This window comes from Helianthus annuus, chromosome 8 (genome assembly GCF_002127325.2).
Source record: "Helianthus annuus cultivar XRQ/B chromosome 8, HanXRQr2.0-SUNRISE, whole genome shotgun sequence".
In the NCBI taxonomy this organism is placed as follows: Eukaryota; Viridiplantae; Streptophyta; class Magnoliopsida; order Asterales; family Asteraceae; genus Helianthus; species Helianthus annuus.
Window position 1 is genome coordinate 1,076,232 of NC_035440.2, and position 18,740 is coordinate 1,094,971.

General features: G+C 33.2%; 1 protein-coding gene across 1 annotated transcript; it reads left to right on the plus strand.

Annotated features, from left to right (window-relative positions):
- The first annotated feature begins 7,872 nt into the window (after positions 1-7,872).
- LOC110873916 lies at positions 7,873-18,000 on the plus strand. The gene is made up of 8 exons (XM_022122948.2): positions 7,873-8,119; positions 10,689-10,810; positions 10,881-10,967; positions 11,581-11,787; positions 13,016-13,177; positions 17,052-17,105; positions 17,270-17,413; positions 17,629-18,000. Exons 1-8 carry the CDS (start codon positions 7,873-7,875, stop codon positions 17,998-18,000), a joined length of 1,395 nt encoding a protein of 464 aa, XP_021978640.1.
- Positions 18,001-18,740: the final 740 nt, after the last annotated feature.

An 18,740-nucleotide genomic window follows, 5' to 3' on the forward strand; every position in this document is an offset into this window, starting at 1 on the left:
AGATATGATGCAAGTCCTAGATGTTGTTCAAGAACACTAGACATGGAGGTTTGATTATGATGTTAAAATTTGGTTAAAAGAAGGACCATGAGTTAGATAAAAGATGCATAAGAATCTTGCCCGCAAGGTGTTTGTTAAATGCCCGAATGAATGTTGATATGATGAAATTATGAAAGAAACGAGTAATTGGCTAATTTGACTAATTACGTGTGATATGGGATAATACGGGTTCTAAACATGACGTTGATTGAACTTAATTGTGCATATCATATGATTAAAGGTAGTTGACTTTTGAAAGTCAAACTAACCAACGATGAAGTCGAATAATAATTTCGACATAAAATCCGTAAGATGGAATAGTCGTATTTAATGATGACTAATCTAACCATCTACGAATTATGATGATAGTTTGATGTTTGACAAGCTAGGTGGAAGCTTGGGAAGGAAGCGGGTCAAACAAATCGAATATGAAGGAAAAACGTATTTAGGACGGAAGGTAAGTAAAGCTTACACCCTTTTGTAAGATACGTATTTATTTTATAGGTTATAAATATGACAAAGGTTATATCCGAAATATGGGTTCCGACACGAAATTATATGGGTCGGAACAAATAAAATGATAAAAAGCATGTTTAATGGTAAAAAAAGGGCGAAATGGTAAATTAGTCATGAGATGACATATATAAAATGAGTTTTTGAATGGCTACTTTATAAGGTAAGCCTAAACGAATAATAAGGGTAAAATGATGATTTAGTCACGTATGGACGGATAAAAGTTGAAGTGTAAACAACACCATATGACATAAGCCATAGTGGGTTAAACGCGTAAGAACTGGATTTAAAAGATATAACCATATGGTGAGAAATCCGAAATGGGTTAAATAATGAAATGGTAAATAAATATCATTCAAATATAAGTTCAAAATGTTTGGTCGTTTAGACCAAACGGGTCAAATGGTAATGTTAACATCATTTGACAAATAATGACTAATAAGTTCTTGTCGAGTCTAGTGCTCACAGGGTAAAACGGCTTATGGAATTTACGTTGCTATGAATTAGCAAATTATTAAGGCAAGGTATTAAAACGGGTCAATACTTTGACCCGAGCCAGGTACGTGTAATTAAGATTATAGTTAAACATGCGATTTCGGTCAAATATCTTATTGTAAGTCCTTCGTCGTAAAATGAGGGACTAAAGTTGACCAAAATGCCCTTGATCGATAAATCGAGTAAACGACCCTTAAAGGTTGTTTAGGAACATGTAAGCCTTAGATAAGCATAAAAGTTATAGGCATAAGCCTTTTGGGTCAAACGTCTAAAAATGGGGTTTTCCGAAAAATGAATAACCGAATGGTAGTATTCGGAATAAATGGTTCATTACATTAAATCTACCACAAAAATAGTTGTGGTGAAAGATACGTAAATATCTTAAATGTGGAAATATGACGTGTGAGAAGAAAGAGCGAGATTTAAACTTAAAGGTTTAAATCCTCTAAACGGGTCAAAACGAATTATGCGCATAGCTTGGGTATTGGCTGCGTAATCATAAAAATTATGAACCCGAACTAAAGATTTTGAGTTAAATGCGTTGGTACTTGCTTAATGATTATTTTGAAACAAGTTTGTGGTGTTAAACATGAACGGGTCAAGTATGTTGAAATTGAATATAAGCCGAGTGTTTAGAAACTTATAATTTTGTTAGTTCGGATGTCGGATTTAACTCCATATGATGGACAACCGAGTTACGATCACGTAGGAAGAAACGGGTTGTGAATCGGACGATTATATAGAAAGCTATGCAAGTTAAATGTGGTAACAAGTGAAAAATATGGAGCTGGGTATCTACAGCTCAAAAGAAAGAAACATTCTGTCGAAAAGAGGCCTTGGCTTCGCGGGACGGGTGGAAGGCTTTACCGTCGTGTCACGCGACGAAACCGTCGCGCCACGCAACGGGCATAAGAGCTGGGAATTTTTGTTTGTTTTGTTTATTTGGCTTAAATTGGTTTGATGCATTATAAAACTATCGAAACTAATGTTTGTGATGGTTTATAAAATGTAGGTATACTTGAGGTGCCGTATGTCGATGAAGCTCAACGAAGAACCGAACACGATCAAGAATCAAGCTTCTACATTATGTTCGTCCTCATGTTTTCAACAACAATATTATTATATTAAGTCGTAACGTTCTAATTTCTTAAATATTTTAAAAACCCCCGTATTTTTCAAATGTATTTGTAATCGAAAATACACATTTATAGTCGAAACTATGAATATTGATAAATAGAAGTAAGGTCTTACAATTTAAACTATTTACAAAAATGTACAAAGTAATTATGAAGCTTGCTAATTTTCTTTGTTTGTTTGATTTAAAAATAAATCGGAGTGAACCGACAAATTGCTATTATCTAAAACAATGGTTTATTAACTAAGATTGCAAAACTTAACTAAGTGGTTGAAAACAATAATTCAAAAACAAGTTCCACACCAGTTCGATAATTGTAAGACCTAGGGTTCCTACATGTTTTAACTTGATTCAGTTGCATATTATAATTAACGAATTATGCGTCACATAGCTTAGGTGCCAAAAGCTATCAACGTCATAAACAACAGACGCAATGCACTTCTTTACCAAGAACATGTAAATCCTAACCTAAGATAAGGCATAATTGCACATAACCATTTCGAAAAGTCAAATTTTATCATCACTCAACAATTTACGAATTCAAAACAAATGCAAGACAATTATCAAAGTTTCAAATACTAAACAACTTGTCACAAAATCAAACTAAACACAAATGTATAAACCCTAGAAAATCTTACAACAATCTACATCCGGGTGAACCCGAGGAGACTAGCCGCTCATGGTTGAAGGAACACGATCACAGAATGACGAACACGAACACCGAGCCATGACCTTGAGCCTTGGAGGAATGATGAAGGTTAGGGTTTGGATGGTGAGTGTGGATGGATGAAGATGATGGTGGAAAGGTTGGTGATGATGGTGATGGTGATGGTGGATTAGGGTTAGGAATGTGATTGATGATGAGTTAGAGGTTAGAGGAAGGTTAAAGGTGAAGGAGATGATGAAATATGGCTCCCAGATGTCTTCATATCATTCAAAACCCATAACTCCTTTGATCCCCCATTAAAACTTGGTCAAAATATGTTTAAATGCGAAGTTCAGCGTTATGAAGATAGAGAGGGCGTCGCCGACGGCCTAACAGGGTGTCGCCGACGGCCCTTGGATCTTCTGACGTGAACAACCAAGGGGCGTCGCCGACACTATGCCCAACTCTTGGTTTCCGTTTTCTTTATTTCGCGTTCCCGGTTGATCCCGTTCGCTCCCCGATGCTCCATAAAGCTCCCGAATAGCTCCTTGAACTCCGTTAGACCTGCAAAACACAATTCAAATCAAAAGTAGGCCATTCAAAATCAAAAGTCATGTAAAAACATAAACTTAAATATGATTAAACACCAGTTTTCGACCACGTATCAGGCACATGCACTGTTCATCAGCCAAACATTTCCTCGGGTACGATACATGAAAAGTACGATGAATCGCACTCAATTCCTTTGGTAATTTGAGTTTGTAAGAAACTTATCCTACTCTAGCCAATATCATGAACAGTCCAATAAACACCTTTCCTCGTTTACAAAAAACGGACAATTCCCTTTCATGTGATACCTTTAACATAACTCTATCCCCAACCTTAAACTCAATAGACTATCATTATATTAATATACAATTCCTTTGGGCCTTGGGCAACCTTCATTCGAGCTTTAACCTGTTCAAACTTGTTCGAGGTAGTTCTTACTACATCAAAATCCACATAAATTTCTATCAAATCTCCCTCAACATACGGGGGGTACACCTCCAGCATAAAGCATCTCATATGGCGGCATTCCAATGGTTGTGTGAAAACTGTTGTTGTAAGAGAGTTCTACCAAAGGTAGTTGGCTATCCAAGCTACCACCAAAATATATAATACAAGATCAGAGTATATCTTTAAGTGTTTGTATGGTCCTTTTGGACTGGCCATTTGTCTGTGGTTGGTATATTGTACTGATGTGTAACTTTGCTCCCATAACTTCATGGAATCGCTTCCAAAACTTTGATGTGAACCTCATGTCCCTTTGTAACAACCCTAAAAAAGGACACAACGGATCATAACCGAAACCCGGATCGTGTACCACTAGAACCAGCACAAGAAACGAGGTAATACCAAATTTTTTATAAATTTTCGCTACTTTTTATATATAAAAAACTTCTTTTCAAAAAAAACATTGTAGTGCACATGTGCAGTACACATATAATGCACATGTGCAATACAAGTTTTTTTTTTTTTGAAAAAAATGTTTTTTTATATATAAAACGTAGCAATTATATAAAATGACTGTTTATTATGAGTTTTGAAAGTTCTCCAATTATATAGAGTTCTGAAATGAACCCAACCTTATATATATACATTATAACCTCATCAATATCTATTATTCAATCAGTTATAAAAAAACATCACAAACAGTGGTTGTTGTGACTACTATATGGGTTGGGTGTGAATAACTGTGATATCAAGTATATAGCTAATGTGATTGGGTGTAATACTGATGCTATCCCGCTTAAAAATATATTTATAAAATGACTGTTTATTATGAGTTCTGAAAGTTCTGCAATTATATAGAGTTTTGAAATGAACCCAACCCTATATATATACATTATAACCTCATCAATATCTATTATTCAATCAGTTATAAAAAAAACATCATAAACAGTGGTTGTTGTGACTACTATATGGGTTGGGTGTGAATAACTGTGATATCAAGAATATGGCTAATGTGAATGGGTGTAATACTGATGCTATCCCGCTTTCTTACTTAGGTATCATGGTGGGAGCCAATATGAATAGAATCAGCAATTGGGCTCCAATTGTTGAGATTTTTGATAAAAGGTTAACGGTTTGGAAAGCTAAAACTATGTCTATAGAGGTAGACTTACGTTAATCAATTCAGTTCTAGAGAACCTCCCTATATATTACTTTTCTTTATATAAAGTTACGGTCGGTATAATTAAGACTCTTGAAGCTAAGATGAGAATGTTTCTGTGGGTGGGATCCAGTGTTAATTACAAAATGAACTGGGTGGCTTGGGACTGGGTCACTTGGCCAAAGAAAAAAAAAGGGGGTTGGGTATTAACAGACTAAAAGAAGTCAATGAGGCTCTCCTTTATAAGTGGGGTTGGAGATATAAAGTCGAAAGCCAAAATCTGTGGAGGAAAGTGGTGGAAGCGTGTCATAGTAAAAACAATCAAAGATGCTTTCTGCTGCTAAATGGTAATTCAGGGGGTTGTTGGAATAACATTGTGAAACTGATTTCCAAAATGAAACTTAATGAAAAAGGTATAAATCGAGTTATTTTGGGTAAAGTAGGGAGCGGGGTTGATATTTGTCTTTGGTTCGACACCTGGTTGAGTGATCTTCCATTCGTGGAAAGATGGCCACATCTGTTTGTTTTGGAATCATGCAAATCTTGAAGGGTTATGGAGAGAATAGGATCGGGACAAGGAAATGATGGTCATTCTTGGAATTGGGTCCAACAACCCGAGTCTGATACAGAGCTAAAGGAATGGCAGGAATGTTAAGACGCTATCAACATGGTGAGTTTGTCAGATGTTAGGGACTCATGGATATGGAACGTTGATAGACTGGATGGTTTCTCAGTGAAATATGTGAAAAAGGCTTCAATTTCTTATAGGGGAAGCAGCCACCTTCCTAATTTCGAGTGGTGTAAATGGGTGCCGATCAAATGTAATATTATGGCTTGGAGAGGTAACTTGGATAGGCTTGCAACCAGAGTCAATTTGAGAAGAAGGAACGTGGATATTTCATCGGTTATGTGCCCGTTCTATGACGAGTATGAGGAAACGGTAGATCATTTGTTTACAGCATGTTCGGTGGTTATTAGGGTATGGGCGGATATCAGTGCCTGGTGCAACATTCCCCCGATTTTCGCCTTCGAATTCAAAGATTTAATGGATACACATAATTCTATTCAAGGTGGGAAAAATGAAGAAGATTATACGTGGTTTGGTTATTAGTTCGTGCTGGTGTATTTGGAAAAGCATGAACGAGTTGGTTTTCAATCAGATCAGGAGAAGTCCGCAAGATATTTTGATAGAGATTAAGTCGAGAGGTTTTGGGTGGCCTAAGAATAGATCGGCATGTAAATGTATTATTTCGAAGGAGTGGTGTAAATACCCTATGTATATGTTGTAATTTTGCCATTTGTCCGTTTGGGTCGGGGGTGTTGTTTTGTATTTATCTTTTGCCCGTTTGGGTCAGAAGTTTGTTTTATTGAAGTTTTATTTACAAAAAAAAAAAAAAAAAAAAAAAAAAAAAAAACTAATGAGAAACTTGATGATGCAGTTCCTCTAATCGATAGACCAATGATTTCATATTTATAAACTTGGTAAAATCACACATTTTTTTTTAACCACCACAAGTGGCCTAGTGGTGGAGTGACTTGGAGACCCAAGTTCAATTCCCATTAGTGCCACTTTGGTGGCCACCGACACCCGCTTTAAAGCCGGACCGAGGACACTCGAGGTCTCGGGTTCGAAACATGTTTCTTACCCCTCTTTGATGGCTATGGGTATTTGCCGTCAGGAATCCTTGTCAGGTGATGAACTGGGAAGGGAGATCCCTTCCGCGGTCAGGGGTACCGTGCAACTACCCTTTTTTTTTCAAAATCACACATTTTTTTCATACATGACATTAATTCAAACATTTGAAAAGCTTGTCTTATATATTTTTTATAACTTTTAGATCTACGTTACTAGCTATTTGTCTTCTTCTCGGACATTTGAAAAGCTTGTCAAATATATTTTTTATAACATTTAAATTTTCATTACTAGCTTTTTGTCGTCTTTTTTTAAGAGTAAACTGCCATTTTGGTCCTTAAGTTTTGGTTACTTTTGCCACTTTAGTCCAAATTTGAAACCTTTTGCATCTGGGTCACTGTGGTTTCACTTTTATTGCCATTTTGGTCCAAAAATGAAATCAGTTCATATTTCTCAAATTAAATCCTGGTATTTTGTTATTTTCTTCAGGGACAAAATAGTCATTTCCTTTTTATTTTATGTAAAGAAAATAAACAATCCCCACTTCTTCTACCTCTTTCTCTCCGGATCTCTTCTGCATAACAAAACAACAACCATCCACACACACCAACCATCATTCCCCACCACAACCACCACCGTGCACCACCACTGCTATCACTGTTCTATTTTATAATAACGATTCTGTTTTAAAGATTTTCTGGCAAATAACGGCGATCAGAATCTTTGATCACTGTTCTTTGCGCCAAAACGATTTTTATACGAATCAAAATTAAACGAAATTCTAATCTTAAGAAGGTTTTAGATAACCGATTTTTGTGAAGATTCTGTCCGAAGTGTTGATTATAATTGTCGATTTGATTATTTGATTCTGAACAGAAAAACAAACTTCTCTGGTGTCAAAACGAAAAACAGGGGTTTTGATTTCTGCGATTGATTTTGAAAACGGAACGATTCTCGATTGTATGAACGATCTGGGTGTGTATATGATAATTTGAACAGGATTTGATCACAGGTTTGATCAAATCTTTGAAACGGTCTGATTTTGATTCTTGATCAAAAAACAGGGATGTAGTTTTCTGGTTTTGGTTCGATGATACTTCACAGGATTCAAGATTGATTAAACAGGGGATCAGATTGTTGATTGTGTGTTTGTGATTATAGGGATGGTTGTTTCAGTCGGTCGCCTTCATATTTAAATCCTGTTAAGAAATATCAACATACAAATTCTAGGGTTTCCAACTTTTCACCATCGCACAATCATGGACCTATTGCAGACATACAAAGACTCCTGCAACAGCGACGGCGAAGACCACCGTACGTTCGACCAATCCTCACCGGACTCCTCCCCTCCCCGCCTCTCAATCGTCCCCAAATCTGCCGCCCCAAAAGTCGACGGCACCATGCTTTCTTTCACCGTTGCCGCTGCAATCACCAACAAAACCCTCTTCTCCGCCGGCTGGCGTCTGCTTCACGATCTCACACCTGAGCAGACCACCGTCTCTATGAGTTAGGGTTTCTAAATTGATGCAAAATGATGGTTGGGTTGGGGGATGATAAGCCTGCTTCTTTTATAAGGTAAAGATAAAGGGATTAATTAATTTAATTATTTTAATTAATAATTTGTTAAAATAATACTTGTAATGACCAAATTACCCCTAAGGAAAAGGACAAAACATCATGATTTAATTTGAGGAATTTGAGCTAATTTCACTTTTGGACCAAAATGGCAACAAAACTGAAACCATATGGACCCAGATACAAAAGGTTTGAGATTTGGAATAAAGTGGCAAAACTGCCCAAACCTCAGAGACCAAAATGGCAGTTTACTTTTTTTTATTTAACTCTATAAGACACAACTATAACCTATAGTTGATAATATAGATATTAAATGGATCTTACTATATAATAAAAGAAACCACCTTAAAGACACTTGTCATCATATTAAGCCTTCTCTTATAGATAATTATTATTTTAATTTAATCTCTTCTAATTAATTATAGATAACCCTTCTACTAAATATTATTTAATTTAATATCATATATTATAGATAACCCTCCTACTAAATATTATTACTTTAATATCTTATGGATAATTATTGTTTAGCTTAATCTCATTCTCATTTATAATATTATTTATTTGAATTAATTATATTTGAACGTTTTGTTTAGTTTTGTATCAAATAAATTTTACGAAACTTAAAATAAAATTAACTAATATTATTTATCATTTATACATTTATGGAGTGTTAAATAAAGGTTTAAATTTATTGAGACTTCGTTAACAAATTTTGTAATAATAGAATAATCTATTTTTATCACGAAAACCAAACTTTGTATTAATATATTAAATATTTTTATTTTCACTATACAAAATTACATTTACTCAAACCATGTAACACATGATGTTTTTTAAGATATAATTTTTTATTATTTGATATATAAATTTAGATTTATTCAATTCATATAATACACAGGGTTTTTTAAGGATATATATTTTTCATTATTTAGTACAGAAAATTATATTTATTCAAACCGTGTAATGCGTATATTTTTAAAGATGTAATTTTTTATTGTTTGGTATATAAAATTACATTTATTCAACCCGTGTAATAAATGAGGTTATTTAAAGACGTATTATTTTATTATTTGGTAAACAATATTACATTTATTCAACCCATACAATATGGTTCTTATAGATATAACTTATTTATTTTTTAATATATAAAATTATATTTATTCAACACGTACAATAAATGAGGTTTTAAAGATATATTGTTTTATTTATATAAATTTTTTTTATTCAACCCCGTGTAATACACGGGGTTATAACCTAGTAATGTAATATGGGTTAGTATCAAACTCACGAAGAATGCAATGTGTGAAAAGTCAATTCCATCCTAATTTGAATCACTAATAGATTATTTTAAAGTACTTTGTTAACAAAACTTTACCATTAACTAAAATGAATAGTCAATTCAATCCTAATTTGAATCACTAATAGATTATTTTAAAGTACTTTTTTAACAAAACTTTACCATTAATTAAATGTAAATAAATACAAAAGCAACTCAACATGAACAAAAGTTGCATTTCACATATAAAATATTTGACTTATTTATTAGTTCTCTGTATATATGTTATCAGGTTCAGATGTATGAAATTAATCATCCAAATCCATTCACTACATGACCATAAATGGATCACCGTTAATGAATTTATATACAAAATCAATTCATAAGATGATAAATTAAATAGAATTTACTACATGACCATAAATGGATCATCCTTAATTAAATCATATCACTATTACTAAATCGATTTGACTCCGGAAAAGATCAATTAAACTATGATACAATAGACGATTTAATTTGACTCCGGAAAAGATCAATTCTTATTGAGCTACGATACAACAGATTATTATTAATATTAACGTGTTACTTGCAAATATATTCACTTTCAAGTATCTAAAAACATAGATAATAATAATAATAATAATAATAATAATAATAATAATAATAATAATAATAATAATAATAATAAAACATATTAATATTAATAATAAAACATATTAAAATCAAACGGGTAGAAAAAAAAAACATATAAACCTTAAATAATACTAGACATGTTTCTTAAGTACTTTATAGTTGCTCCATTTCATATAATCATATCTAATCTACAAGATCAAATCACATACATCTCCCAGAAAGGATAAAAGGAGATGTTATCATTTACTATTGTATTTATTAGTCAGAACAAAATATTTAATTATCAGTTATTTTTTTTCTAAAAATTGAAATTTGGTTAACACCCCCCCCCCCCCCCCAATATAATCGTTGACCCATGATTACAATTTTTTTTAGAGGTTAAATATCGACAATTTAGAAAAACCTTGCAACATCTTTTCGTGGAGATTATTTCTCATTCGATTGCATTATAAAACTAGAGAAAACAAACAACAAGAAAGGATTAAAAAAGGAAAGGATAAAAACACTATACAACGATGCAGTCTAGTTCATATCATGAAACCCCTTGGATCATTTTTGTTCTTGTGTTGTTTTCCTTGTTGTTTTCAACAGTTGTCTCAAAGGATTTTTTAGAAGAAAATGGAACTTCCATGAGGGGTAACAAGTCAAAGAAGATGAAGTTGATTAATGCCCATCTTAAGAAGATCAATAAGCCTTTTCTTAAGTCAATTAAGGTAACCTTTATACTTTATTTGGGGAATTGATGGTTTATAAGAAAACACGTTTTTATTTTTGTTTTTTCAGAGTTCGGATGGTGATATAATAGATTGCGTTTTGTTTCATCTTCAACCCGCTTTTGATCTTTCAGAATTAAGAGGAAAAATGTCATTGGTATGTTTAAAATACCTTATATGAATTAGCATTGGAATCATGCTTGATGTGTTATATACATACATACATACATATATATATATATATATATATACACACACATACATATATAGACACACATATATATACACACATTATGTATTTAAAATATATTTATTATATGTTTGATATATATAACTAGAAAATCTAAACACATATGTGATGTTACAAGAACTGCTTATTAGTTATTACTTTACTTAATATATAATTTATTTGGTCTCAAAGTTTGTAAAAAGAACTCTATGGCATTTTAATTAGTCACATTAGAATATAAAAATCGTCGACTAGACCCGTATAGATAATAGTGGCGTCTTGCACTCTGGCATATTGAATCATTGAATGTATTATGTATATATAAGTTATTGTTACTAGTTCTGTTATAAATCACCATTTTCAGTACTCTTATTTCAGATATTAATAAAAAATTATTTGTTAACATCATATAAATTATCGTAATTGATCAAGACCTCAAGCGATTTCATATTTATGCAAAAACATGTATGTGAATAGATGAGTTATACAAAACTAATTTGGTTATGTGTTTACTTGTTTGAAACCAAATTATAATATTTAGATTCCACCAGAGTTACCAAAAGAGCATGCTAATGCGGGAAAGAACCCAGAAATCAAACAGTTGTGGAATTCAAAGGGTGAATCGTGCCCAAATGGAACCATTCCAATTAAAAGAACAAGAGCAAGTGACATTTTCAGATCCATTTCAATTTCTAAGTTTGGAAAGAAATATAGTAGAAAAGACATCCCAGTTTCCACACAACATGAGGTATACATTTCTTTTTCTCATATTTCCTTTGGCATTAAATAAATGTACCTTCTATATATTTGTCATACCCCCGTATATGTGAGTTGATGTGATATGTAAATAGGCGTATAAAGGGTGGCTACACATGTAAACTGACATATAAAGGGAGGTATACGAAGTATAAAAGGGGTATACATATGTATATGTATAGAGGGGAGGGGCTATGGGGTGTGGGGGTCATGGATTGGAACATTATTTCCACGTAGGATCATTAATTAAATGGTATACCATCCCCCTCCTTGATTGATGGTGGTTCCCATGGATTAAACCACGATTACCACGACCCTCTCATTTGATATTTTAAGACAAAAACAAATTAACAAAAATAAAGGGGATAGTGGTTTGGGTCATGACCACACCCTTAGGATAGTGGTTTTGAATAATGGATTAAAGATAGATGATGTGGTGCCTATGTGGAGGGTCATGGTGGTCATAAGGGTCATGACCACACCCTATAGTTATTCAAGTAAATAACAAAAAAAAGTGGGTGGGTAGTTTTTATTTTGGGGGTAATAATCATGTTGGTTTGGTGTGCGTAAGAACTTTGAAATTAGCCCGAACATGACATATATATTTGAGTAAAATATTATTTTCGTTCATGACGTTTGATCATTCTCTGACTTTTGTAGCTGGTGTGTCATTTTCATCAAAAAGTTTGAAATCTTGCCATTTTCGTCCCCGAAAGACAAATTTCAAGGTACGAAAGTCGCAATAATTTGCAAAACTCAGGGATGAAATGACAATAAAACGCAAACTTGAAGTACTCAAATGCACACAAAAAATATTTTGGATGGAACAAACAAAAATAACTAGGGATATACGTACGTCGTGTCGGGTATAATGGGTAATTAAATTAGTCGTGAATGGGTTGACGGGTTGTAATAAAAATGTAATCATGTTAAGCGTGTCGTGAACCGATTGGCGAGTTTCTTTAAATTCTAGTGTTGAACAGGTTGATGACCAACCAGTTCACTTACAGCTCAACCCACCCGAATATTGGGTGAACTTGTTTGAATCCAAGCCAACAACAACAACCCTACCCAGCGAATCCCACCCATAGCCATATTTGAATCCAAGCCAAAAATTGGTTATTTCCGTGTCGTGTCGCAAAATGATCGACTTGTTGTATTTATTTTAACTGAATATAATAATAAAGGTGATATTGTAATATGGACACTGTTTGTTGCAGCATGCAGTTGGGTGTGTAACACAAAGAGAATTTTATGGAGCAAAGGCGCTATTAAATGTATGGAGACCAAATGTTACTGGAAATGATTTTAGCCTTTCACAAATATGGGTTATCGCTGACGTTCCAAATCGTCCTGTCAATACTATTGAAGTCGGTTGGCAGGTAAATTCTTTTCTTATTGATTGAGTTATTTTTGTTTAAATGTGGATTTGGATATGAAACATTTATTTAGAAGTAAGTTTATATATATATATATATATATATATATATATATATAGAGAGAGAGAGAGAGAGAGAGAAAGTATAATGTACATCAGGGGCTTAACCTACATTAACATACATGACAAAAAATATAACGTGCGTTATTATCATATAACGTGCGTGATTATAGTCCCATGCGTGATTATGTGGTCCCATGCGTGATTATGTGGTCCCATGTGTGATTATGTGGTCCCATGCGTGATTATACCCCTGATCCAACGGTTACCATTGTCTCCTACGTGATGTATGATAAGGCTTTTTGTATGTTATATATATATATATATATATATATCGGGTCAGGATTTAGAGAAAACGGTGAAAAGTGTGAGAACGGTGAGAACGCTAATGGATCGTCCGATCAAAACAATCCATAGACTAGATTGCGCGGTGGCGTTTTCGTAAATAACATCAATTTTATTATGTGGGGCGCGCTTCATTAAGGGGTAAAAGGGTCTTTTACCACTCATATTCAAAACGCCATCAAATGATAAAACGCCATACAAAAAAAACGTCATTAAAAACAAAACGCCAAAAATTAGTAATAAGACGCGTTGAATATTACAGGAAGATGAAACAACACAATAACTGAATTTCAGTTATTAACATTTATTAGAAGAAATTCCCTCCTAAATTATGCGTCAAAAACATCATTATATAAACAAGGTAAAACATAGCTTCCATAATCACTTCAATCTATCCATTTTTTGCAAAAAAAACATCTTTAACCAAAAACGCCAACTTAACCAAAAACGCCAAAAATGACAACAATCGTTTCGTGGAGATACACTCTGGGAATCAGGCGATACGTCCTCCTTTTTGACAACAGAAGGAGGGTGTATGTTAAGATGGTCAGGGCAATTCTGAAGATGGAAGAAGAGATACAGAGGCGAATCTTATCCATTGACATCGCTCTAGACAACGAATGCCATGAAACACATATGCTTATGAAAGCATTAACAAGCAAATTTGGACCAATCAAAGCAGATGTGAAGCCAGACCCTGTCATGACATCATGGCGTTTTGATGATGAAACAGACATGGTGACGGTTACATATGACAGCGAGGAGCAGGAAGTCTACTGGCTAGAGAACATCATGACAAAGCAGCGTCCGGGTTTCATGGAAGAATTGCATAACGCCACTTGTACCAACACAGAAATAGACTCAAAATTGGAGTTAATGCAAGATATGTTCAGGTGGAGGCTTTAGAATCTTCAGTAACAAGAAGCTGATGAAGGTAAATGTGATTACATGGATGAAGATCCAGATGAAGACTCTGAGGAGGAAGAAGATGACGCAAGTGATGGATACTTTTCGGATAAAGTACCTTCTGACGAAGGCTTTTAATTTTTTTCCTCTTTTTTTTCTTCTATGTAATCTTCTTTTTTTAAGATAATTAAATGATATATTTCTATCTTTATTAGCAAAACGCCAAAAAAATACTAAAAATTGTTAATCCTTACAAAACGCCAAAAAATAACAAAAAATATTTTTCCTGCTTAATATTTTATTTACTTCGTTATTGTATTTTGTCATCTTCGTCTGCATAACGTCATTTAAAAAAACGCCAAAACTTAGAAGATGGGACGTCTATAACCTATAAAACTGACAAAAGCTGATCAACACAGTAAATACAAAAACAATAACTGAAAAGACAGTTACTTTATTACTATCATTTATTACAATAAAAAGTCCCGCCTAAACTACGCGCCAAAAAACTCCTATAAGAGAGGGGTCTATACACAATGAAATTAATCACACCTAGAAAAACACAAAACGCCATATACTCTAGAAACCACTCCCTTTAAAACGCCACAAATGGCAAAGCTTTCACTTAAATGGATCCGTTTTCTGAGGGGGTTAACTCAATAATATTTTGCTGAATGAGATGGACAAATATTCAAGAAAAAGAGACTGATGACAGTGATATGCCATCATGTGAGCTTTGTTCTTGATGATTATATGCATGGAATAAAGGGATCAACACAAGCGTAAAATGCTATTTTGGACTCCATTATTACAAATAGCATCAAGCAAGAGTTGATCTTTAATGACATGCCATCAAACAAGAATATCACACCAAAAAACAGGATGCCACTAAGCAGCTTCTTCTGAAAAAGACGGGGTTTATGAAGGAAAGTTGGCATCTAGCTAAATTATTCAAAAAAGGTTCAAAACGCCAAAAACAAATTCAAGAAGGAAGAGGCTGATGACATTGAAGATTCGAAAGAAAAATTAGATTACCATTTTTTATTATTTTTTGTTTTCATTTTATATTGTTTTGATATCAAGTTATATGTTGTTTTTTATCTAATTCTCTATAAATAAAATAGATTATTATATAAAACGACAAAAACTACAAACACCAAAATGCTAGTAGAATGAAAACTGGGAGAACAACTGCTGGCAAAGCACCTTGTAAAGGGTATTAAACGCCAAAAAATTCACTAAACGCCAAAAAAAATTGGTCTTATTGTAATCTTATGCAAATATTAATGACTCGTAGTGAATTATTATACAAAACGCCACAAACGTCAAAAAAATTAACCAGAAAACGCTATAACGCCAAAAAATTATATATGTGACACAAAAACAATTAATTCAACGCCAAAAAGTTTAACAAAACCAATTAACGCCAAAAAAAAAACTTAGACGCCAGAAAATATTATACCGCGTTGTGAAAATAAAAGAAGAATGAAAAGACAAAAAAACTCCTCCGCCCTTCTCTATGCCGCGGGACACGTGTTGGGCCAGGATGCGTTCTCACCGTTCTCACACTTTTGAGTGTTTTCTCCTGATCCCGTTTCTAAATATATATATATATATATATATATATATATATATATATATATATATATATATATATAGGGTAGGGATCCTAAGAGAAGTCCACCCTATATGAGAAACTTGAGAAGCATTCTGGACCACACATTTTTCTAAGCCTTTCGTAATATACACATATGTATAGTTTAAAATTGACTATATACATATGTGTATAACTCATTATACACATATGTGTATATAGTCAATTTTAAACTATACATATGTGTATATTACGAAAGGCTTAGAAAAATGTGTGGTCCAGAATGGTTCTCAAGTTTCTCAACTAGCCTATCACTTCTCACATGATCCTTATCCTATATATATATATATATATATATATATATATATATATATATATATATAGGGGTTAGGTTCATTTGTGAACAACCCCTTTGATTATGAATGCTACTAAACTAATCCTAACCCTTGATTATCGATACACAAGTGTAATTCAATGGCCAAGATTTGATGATGAAAATACACTAGTGTATTTTACAATTTTGATGATGTAAATCAATGGCCAGAATTTGTTTACCCAGTTCACAAATACATTAGTGTTCACTATTGAACCCAATATATATATACATATATATATATACATATATATATATACATATATATATATAGGGTCAGGTTCTTGTAAAAAGGACATTTTTTGTAAGAAGTGTGAGAAGACATAGGAATTGACATGTATGCATCATGTTTTGGATTTAGACATGATGTTTTAGGTTATTTTGATAAGAAAAACACCAAATATAACAATTTAAAATACAATGCAATGTATTATAGACATGCAATTAAAAACAAAACTAAAACACACTACTTAAACTTATATATTAAAATGCGTTAATGGACTCAGGTTTTATCCTCTCATGACATCCCTTTTATATTTTCAGATAAATATGTTTATATGAATGTATATCTGCATTTCAATATCTAGTTTGTCATGGCAGGTTTATCCAAGTTTACACAAAGATAGTCTTCCAAGACTATTTACTTACTGGACTGTAAGCATATACGTTTATTAATTATTACTTCGTATTATTAAATATCTTTTCTACAAAATATAACTCCTCATAACACTTTGGATTATTTCAAAAAACATATAGCATTTCTTTTTTTTTTTTTTTAACAACTAGTACTTATAGTTTGAAACTAAAACAAATTACAGGCCGATGGATATCAGTCTGGTTGCTACAATTTGGTATGTCCTGGGTTCGTCCAAACCAATCCAAATGTTTGCCTTGGAGCTGCTATAGATCCAACATCAAAATATGGCGGCCAACAATATGAAGGCGCCTATATGATATGGAAGGTAAGTAAGTTTTTATCAAAATAGAGAGTTAATTGCGTTTTTCGTCCATTTGGTTTGTCAAAAATCAGTATTTCAGTCCGTTAGTTTAAAAATTGCCAAAACAGTCCATGTGGTTTCACTTTCGTAACTATTACAGTCCATCCACACTAACGCCATCCAGTTATTCTGTAATCGTATTAACCGTATGATATAAGTATAATACCGGGCTTTTGCAGGACCCGAAGAGCGCAGACTGGTGGTTGAGAGTGGGAACAGAAGTGATAGGGTTCTGGCCGTCAAATTTATTCACAGATCTTCGAGATCACGCAACGATAATAGAATATGGTGGAGAAGTGTATGCTGAAAACTTGGGTACCCACACATCGACTCAAATGGGTAGTGGTCACTTCCAGAATGAAGGTTTTAGGAAGGCAGCATATGCCAGGAAATTGGAAGTGGTTGATCATGATAATCATTTAATTGGAGTTTCTAATCTAGGTGTAATAGCAGAGAAACCCAATTGTTATGGTGTTAAAAATGGGTATAATAATGCTTGGGGTAATTATATATATTTTGGAGGACCTGGTTATAATCCAAATTGTCTCTAGATATCATTCCTTTCTACATGTAATACAATACTCTTATAATTATTGGTTAGTTGCTTAGCTTCCTTTTGACTATTTATTTAAAACTTATGAAATAAACTCAAAAATATCTAATGGCCACAACATTATGGTTGAAACTAATGGTCTCAGCTCATGACTTGAGGAACATGATCTTTAACGTAGAAGTCAAATGGCCTAATTTAATATACCAAACACCCTCTAAACTTATTTACAAATTATTCAAAAAAGTAATTGGAATTGTTTAATTCTTAAGTTGCTATAAAAAATAATTTCAAATTCAAACAAAATTGAATTTTTTAAACATTATAAATAATAATACCGAAAATATTTCTATTAATAGATTATAAGATGTTTTATTTCTGAATTAATACAACTAATTTATAATTTGACTGTAGTCCATTAAATCCTTCTTTGACCATATAAATTGATTACTTACCTAATATAAATAAAAATTAATACACTCTTTTTTTTTAACGGCAAATCAACTGGATTTCCCGCTTACTCCAAAGGGTCAACATATGTTGTTTAAATCCCTCACCTCAAGTTCGAATCCATCCCAAAGGTGTTCTCCCATATTTACATAATTTGCACTTAGTATAAAACGAACCTGAACCTTCACAGGAAGAAACCACTTAGTGAAAAACCCTTTGACCAACTAGTCTATACTCTTTTGACAAACTCATTCCCAAAACCAAATTCCCTCAAAACCAAAATACCGTTGC

Coding starts and splice junctions, on each gene's coding strand:
- LOC110873916 (XM_022122948.2), top strand. CDS start 7,873: ATGGACCTATTGCAGACATACAAAGACTCCTGCAACAGCGACGGCGAA. Junction 8,120..10,688: donor GCAGACCACCGTCTCTATGA/GTTAGGGTTTCT, acceptor TGTTTTCAACAG/TTGTCTCAAAGGATTTTTTA. Junction 17,414..17,628: donor GCGCCTATATGATATGGAAG/GTAAGTAAGTTT, acceptor GGGCTTTTGCAG/GACCCGAAGAGCGCAGACTG.